At 51.3% G+C, this 2,713-nt stretch overlaps 1 protein-coding gene across 1 annotated transcript; it reads right to left on the bottom strand.

Annotated features, from left to right (window-relative positions):
- Positions 1–234: 234 nt before the first annotated feature.
- On the bottom strand, positions 235–1,455 carry LOC123058611 (uncharacterized). Its single transcript, XM_044481316.1, has 3 exons — positions 1,330–1,455; positions 979–1,160; positions 235–891 (listed from the first exon to the last, which is right to left on the bottom strand). The coding sequence occupies exons 2-3, from the start codon at positions 1,147–1,149 to the stop codon at positions 523–525; spliced, it is 540 nt and encodes a 179-aa protein (XP_044337251.1). The 5' UTR covers positions 1,150–1,160; positions 1,330–1,455; the 3' UTR covers positions 235–522.
- Between the last annotated feature and the right edge of the window lie 1,258 nt (positions 1,456–2,713).

Genomic DNA, 2,713 nt, shown 5'->3' with positions numbered 1-2,713 from the left:
TAATATGGGTGTTTTACACATCTCTTCGTTAACAAATCTTCACCGGCCCCTGATTTTCAGGGGGTGTGGGCCCCTCATCCCCTTTCCTTCCAATCAAATTATCCCAGCTCAGCATCCCCGTAAATCTCGGTAAAAATTAGCCCGTGTGTGTAGCATTGCTCGGATACGCCAGCAGATGCGGGAATTAATGAAAAAACAATTTTTAACACCAGAAACAACATGTGTGCATGGATATACACTGGAGCAACAATTTCACCAACATATAGCATATAACTCATGTCTGACGATCACATAGAGAAAATTAAGGTGGAATACATAGGATAACTACTAGAATCGATCCAGTCTAATTATATAGCCAGCGAGCATTGCCCAAATGGAGTAATATAATTAACTAGTAGAGTCGATCTGGATATTAACACTGCACTAGATACGGCACTACTCCATCAACCGTCACAGCAGAATGAATGCATACTCTACGCTCTCATCAGTACCTGGTGGAATATCACTGATCCACGAACATGATCAGAAGAAATAGGTTACGTACTTCATGCCCCACCCATCACCTCCCAGGAGGGCCCGGAAGCTGAGGAGGTCGCCCACCACGATGAAGCAGAAGCCCGCGGTGAAGTAGATCCTGCCGAAGATGTATCCTGGGTCGGCGGCGAGGAAGATCCAGACGGCGCTGGCGTACATGCAATGGAAGAGGACGGTGACCGCAAGGGCGAGGTAGGCGAGGGCACGGCGGGCCCGGCGACGGCGGCATGGGAGCAGCAGCGCCAGCGCCGCCGCGGCTGCCAGGGTTGGGGCGCAGCACATCATCCCGATGCAGAGGGCGATTACCCTCGCGGCCTCCGCGTCTGTCAGCTCGATGCAGGGCAGAATGAAGGAGGACTGCAGAGGACACCATACCAGCTTGGCACATGATGGATCGGTCTCAATGTCAAGCATCGGAAGGGTAGTGCACGGGTAGGTGGTTACCTGGCTGCACGAGACATGGATGTACTCGGCTATGTAGCCGCTTGCTACGCCGCAGACCGTGGCGAAGGCGTTGAGGAGCGCCCATCCGCAGACCAGTGGGACGTCATCCCGGATCTTCTTTTTGGCCTCGCTCAGACTCAGAGGCAGCAGATGAGGCGTCTTGCCGTCCATGGAGATCCAACCTAGGTAGGAGTAGGATGAGATCACGAGATCAGCAACAACGTATGGTTAGTTTCTCTTCTCTAATTTCATGCCCCCATTCGACATAAAAGAAGAAGAAGAGGAGGAGGAGAAAGAAGAAGAGGAAAAGCACATGACATTAGCAAGATGCCGGAGATGGAGGGGACTCACCGTCACTCGCTCGTCGGATGCAAGGGAGATGTTCTTCCTAGCTTGTTAGCTTGGATGGAAGGGGCTCGGGCTACAACTACAGAGCGCAACGACGACGCTAGCTAGTGGTGGAGGGGGGAGTTTAAGTGGCCGAGGGCACCGCAGCAGCGACGTGGGGCCGCCCCAAAACCCACTACGTGTCGAGCAGCCGCAGCATGACCCACACACACACGCGCGCGCGCGCGCACACACACAGAGACAGAGGGAGGAGAGTCCGGTTCCTCTCATGGCAATGGCAGTGACAAAGGAAACTACCGCGAAGTTTGCGTCCGCGAAGCACCCATACCCTCTTTGGCAATGAGGGTGGCACACTCGGTGTCTTTGCAGGTTGACAAAAACGTGAAAACTTATCACGCGCACATGCATACGGGGCAGTGAAAAGCTAGCTAGCCTGCTCTTTCTAATTAGCTGCACGGTCAGTTTAAGTTTCAAACTATAGCTAGTGTGATTTCTAGTAGCTAGCATACTGCATACACATGTAATAATTAATAACCCCAGCTTCCTGCACGGTGCACCTGCAGCCACACCGTACCACTCCAACGACTGGCGGTGGCTCATCCACATTTGGATGAGCTAGCTTACAATGATTTGACTGAATTGTTTGGTTCAGTTAACCTTTTGTGGTGCTTGGATGAGTTACATTGTTGACGGTTATCCATTATATTTTTGATTTAAGGAGCCCACTCATCAACTTATTTACCTGTGTCAAGAATTGGAGGTGAAGCTCCACAACAAAGGTCTACACGCTTCAACTCCACCATTGTCAAAAGAAGGAAAAACACCATTGGTGATATGCATCTATCAAGGCATAAAGCATCCTATACCCTGTTGGAAATATGAGCAAATTACTATGAGATTTAATCCGAATAAACAAAAGATAAATCATGACTACAGTAGCAGAGATTAAACTAATCATGCGAACTAGCATAGCAGATGAACAGATCACATCTAGGGCACATACTAGAAATATGAATTCTAGCACGATCTCGAATAGGAAGGATGGAATCACATACGTTGCAGCGGGAGCAGCACCGCCGGTGTTGACGTTGTCGCCCATGTCGTCGAGGATGAGGTTGCCGAGGTCGGGGAAGAAGTCGTCGTTCGCGAAGTCGTCGCTGCCAGCAGTTGCGCGAGTGCGCTCCCCAAAAACCTGATCGCCTCTCTCCCGTACAGGATCATGAGAGGCGGGGTTCCGGAGGCCTGCTGTCCCTTCTCCCGGTGCATGCCGAAAGGAGGGATGGAGAAGACTTGTTTGGCGGCGCAATGATCTGGAACGGTGGTGAAAAACCATACGAAGCGGCGGCGGCTAGGGTAGACGTCTGACTGACTATATAGTGCGGGCCAG

Source organism: Triticum aestivum, chromosome 3A, assembly GCF_018294505.1.
Source record: "Triticum aestivum cultivar Chinese Spring chromosome 3A, IWGSC CS RefSeq v2.1, whole genome shotgun sequence".
Lineage (NCBI taxonomy): Eukaryota > Viridiplantae > Streptophyta > Magnoliopsida > Poales > Poaceae > Triticum > Triticum aestivum.
The sequence above is the reverse complement of the archived record's forward strand: the minus strand, read 5'-3'. Positions and strand labels throughout refer to the sequence as shown.

Excerpts from the sequence above, each read along its gene's own strand:
- LOC123058611 (XM_044481316.1), bottom strand. The coding sequence starts at position 1,149 with ATGGACGGCAAGACGCCTCATCTGCTGCCTCTGAGTCTGAGCGAGGCC. Across the intron at positions 892-978 it reads TCCATGTCTCGTGCAGCCAG|TCCTCCTTCATTCTGCCCTG; the intron begins GTAACCACCTAC and ends TGTCCTCTGCAG.